Source organism: Zea mays, chromosome 4, assembly GCF_902167145.1.
Source record: "Zea mays cultivar B73 chromosome 4, Zm-B73-REFERENCE-NAM-5.0, whole genome shotgun sequence".
In the NCBI taxonomy this organism is placed as follows: domain Eukaryota; kingdom Viridiplantae; phylum Streptophyta; class Magnoliopsida; order Poales; family Poaceae; genus Zea; species Zea mays.
Window position 1 is genome coordinate 77,666,392 of NC_050099.1, and position 3,618 is coordinate 77,670,009.

Below are 3,618 nucleotides of genomic sequence, written 5' to 3' on the forward strand. Positions count from 1 at the left end.
TGTGTGAGGCGGACTCGAGACATTTATGTTTTATTATGTGTAGAATTGAGAAGCTTGTAATATTGGTGTTGTGAATTTGGTCGTTGTGATGACGTTGTCATGTGTTTAATATTGGTGTTGAAGCTTGTGATATTGGTGTCGTGAATTTGGTTTATTATGATGTATTTGTCATTGAATTTGATGAGATGGCTTTATTGTGAATCAGATGTATGTATGTATTTATCATTTGTTTGAATCTGTTGTAATTTTATTTTTGGCATATTTTTTGCTCTGAAACTACTTACTTTCGACGGCTGAATGTGCGGCCATAGAAACTTATTTTTGTTTTCGGCGGCCACTATTTCCAGCGGTGCGCAGGGTTGGCCACTGAAAATAACGTATTTTCAACGGCATAGGGTTGGCCATCGAAAATATATGTTTACTTTCGTCCATAAATGTCTAGTGGCCATATACAACCGAAAATAGACCGATTGCCATTGAAAATATCCTATTTTTGGCGGTAATTGGGCTATTTTCAGCGGCGTGCATGGTGCCGCCGAAAATGATTTAGAATACTGTTGTACAAGGGCTGGAACTGTTCAAAAGCTTCTGTCGACTTAGGTGGCAGGGACATGCTCTGTGTTTGTGTGATTGTTTTAGCCTGTACTGGAATGATCTCCTTGTCGTGTACTTACGAGTACAATTTGGGGTAAGCTTGTGTCTGAACTCTGTCGAGCCAGGAGTCATGCCAAAGCTGAATTGAGCGGTCGCCTTCAACACCAATTTTGGAGATACTTTTGTATGTGTTTATTACGTGAGATTTGATGAAGTCGAAATTATACTCAATTGGTTGAGCTCGATGGTAGTTGAATAATTTTTTTATTTTAAAACTATTTAAATACTTTGAAGTTTGTAGATTTATAATTCAAAATCTATAATTTCAAACGGTCTAGTTGATTTTTAACACAATTATATATGAACACATATTTTTAACAGTCTATACAGAAGTTATAATTCTCGATACGATTTACAATTTCATAGTTGATTTTTTTTGTTCGAAGTCATTTAAGAGCGTGAAAATGTATATTAGGTTCTTAAATTTTAGTAAAACACTTGAGTTTTTTTGTCTTATCAAAACCATTGATAAAGATGCGTATTTTACAAGGAATGTGTGTGTAATTTTATAACAGACAAGAAACTAAAATACTTCTGATGAATATGAACTATATATACGAACAGAGACCATACTGCATGCACAAGCTAGCACTTCACATGGATAATGTGGTCATTCTGTATGACTGCCCGTACGTCGGTTGTTACAACGAACAACTTAACACCGCCCTATAGATCAAGTGATCAACTGCCCGGCATGCTCGGAGTGGATGATCACTCACTAACTTCCATGAAGGGATCATGCCTTTTAATAGGTATGATGACGAAGCAAACGGAGGCTAATTAATGGGCGCGGTTATCCCGCGGTCCCTCTCCTATTCCTACGACGACGACGCCCCCGACCTCGGTGTGGTGCGTGGTAGCACGACGATCGCCATTGCCGCCGCCTGTGCCATCTGGCGCGCGCGCGGCGAGACAATGACCTCCTCAGTATCCCCAGCCGCGGCCGCCTCCCAGCCCCAACTGCATATTACCACCACCGGTACGAGCACCGGGTCCACTGCAATCATATCGCCCTCCTCAAACCAAAGCACCAGCAACGCGCGTTCCTCCTCCCCGCATTCCACGAGCAGCCCCCCTCGCGGACCCAGCACCACCGGAGGCACAGGCAGCGGCGGCGGAAGCGGAAGCGGGTGCACGAACCAGGCGTGCGCGGCGTGCAAGTACCAACGGCGCAAGTGCAACACGGACTGCCCACTCGCGCCCTACTTCCCTGCGGATCAGCAGGAGCGCTTCCTCAACTCGCACCGTCTCTTCGGCGTCCGAAAGATCCTTAAGACGCTGGAGAACACCAGTCCGGAGCTCTCCGCCAACGCTATGGCCACTCTGATTTTCCAGTCGGACATGCGCGCACAGGACCCCGTCGGCGGCTGCTACCACCTCATCCTCAGCCTCGAGCGCCAGCTCCAGATTGAGATGGCCGAGCACTCCGCCATGGTCCAAAGACTGGCGCTCTTCCGCCAGGCTGCTACCACGATGCCACCGGATCAAGGCGGCGGCACGGTTGGCCTCGACTACACCGCGTCATCCAAGCAGCCGCTCTTCCACAACGCTCAGCAAGAGGTGGTTTACGCACTCTACAAGAACAACCACGGTGGAGGCCACGGCCCCAACAAGGATGATCACGGCGGGCAACAACACCAGGTCTTTGACTATTACATAAACCTCGACAACATGCAACAGTTCCATTTTAATGATAGCTGTGCCGCCGTCGACAAAGTGGATCTGACTCCGGCGGGGGCTGACGAAATGAGACATCATCAGCACTTCGACGAGAACTGCCAGATTGACCACAAGGATTATTTCGAGATTAAAGCGGCCGCACTCGTCGACGACGCGTTTGACATGCGACAGGAGGTGGTGGACGTGTGCGCCGAGGTTGACATGGACACCAAGACGGTGGATGTGAATGCCGGCATCGGCGGCGTCGATATCAAGGCGATGGGCATGAACGCCAACGTCGATGTCAATGTCTCCACACCACAAATGGCAGCTGAGTCATCGCACTGCAGACTAGGGCTAGGCTTTTCATCGTTCTGATAATAGAGATATTAGAGGTTTTTTTGGTCCACCGAAAGATCCACCAGACTCGTTTTTAAGAATTATAAGCACAAAAAGACTATATATAAATCAGGCTAGAATTTTAACGACAGTTTGTACTAATAATATAAATAGCTTAAGCTTATGGAAATTTCATAATGTAATTATCTTGCAGGGTAAGGATTAATAATGGATCATGATCTTTGTATCTTATCATGATTAGAGGTGACACTGTGCTCTAAATTTTACATTATAAGATTTAAGAATCAGATCGAATTATGATCGAATTTTATTTCTATTTATTTTTTAACTAAAAATTATTTAGATCTCTACTATTTTGTAAAGAAGCATTTGAATCAAGATCCGTTACCACCCTAATCAGTATCGGTTTATATAACGGTAGTATCCACGGTAGTCTAACAGTGATTGGCTTCTTTTTTTTCTTTTCAATTTTTATGAACCTATCATGTTTGGCTCGGATCTGAACCTATCACGAGTAAATGGTCAAAACTTTTCCGTATATTGCGATTTCCAACAAAGAATACGCTATACAAATAAAATATTTGTTAAACAGTATGCAAGTGTAAGAACCCTACTAATAAGAGAGTTCTCTCGGAGAACAACTGCTCTAGTCCTAAAATTGAAACAATTATAAAATCTTTATATTTATTTATAGTTATTATATATAACCATATAGGACTTGCATTCCATGTAAACTAGAAAGAAGTACTTATATATTTGCAGTCACCTTTTGTCGGCGTTTCGAACCCGTGGGGTCCCTGGACCGACGAGTAAATTGTCACCGCGTGCCCCAGCCCAGATGGGTCGGCGCGAGACGGACCGCGAAGGGAGGAAGAGAAGCCGGGGGGAGACAGGCGTGAGAGGTGAAACCCGCGGCCTTCGTGTTTGTCCCGCGCCTAGGTCGGG

At 44.8% G+C, this 3,618-nt stretch overlaps 1 protein-coding gene across 1 annotated transcript; it reads left to right on the forward strand.

Moving 5' to 3' along the window:
- The first annotated feature begins 1,404 nt into the window (after nucleotides 1-1,404).
- On the forward strand, nucleotides 1,405-2,970 carry LOC103653417 (Putative LOB domain-containing family protein). Its single transcript, XM_008680329.2, has one exon. The coding sequence runs from the start codon at nucleotides 1,438-1,440 to the stop codon at nucleotides 2,689-2,691; it is 1,254 nt and encodes a 417-aa protein (XP_008678551.2). The 5' UTR covers nucleotides 1,405-1,437; the 3' UTR covers nucleotides 2,692-2,970.
- The last annotated feature ends 648 nt before the right edge of the window (nucleotides 2,971-3,618 follow it).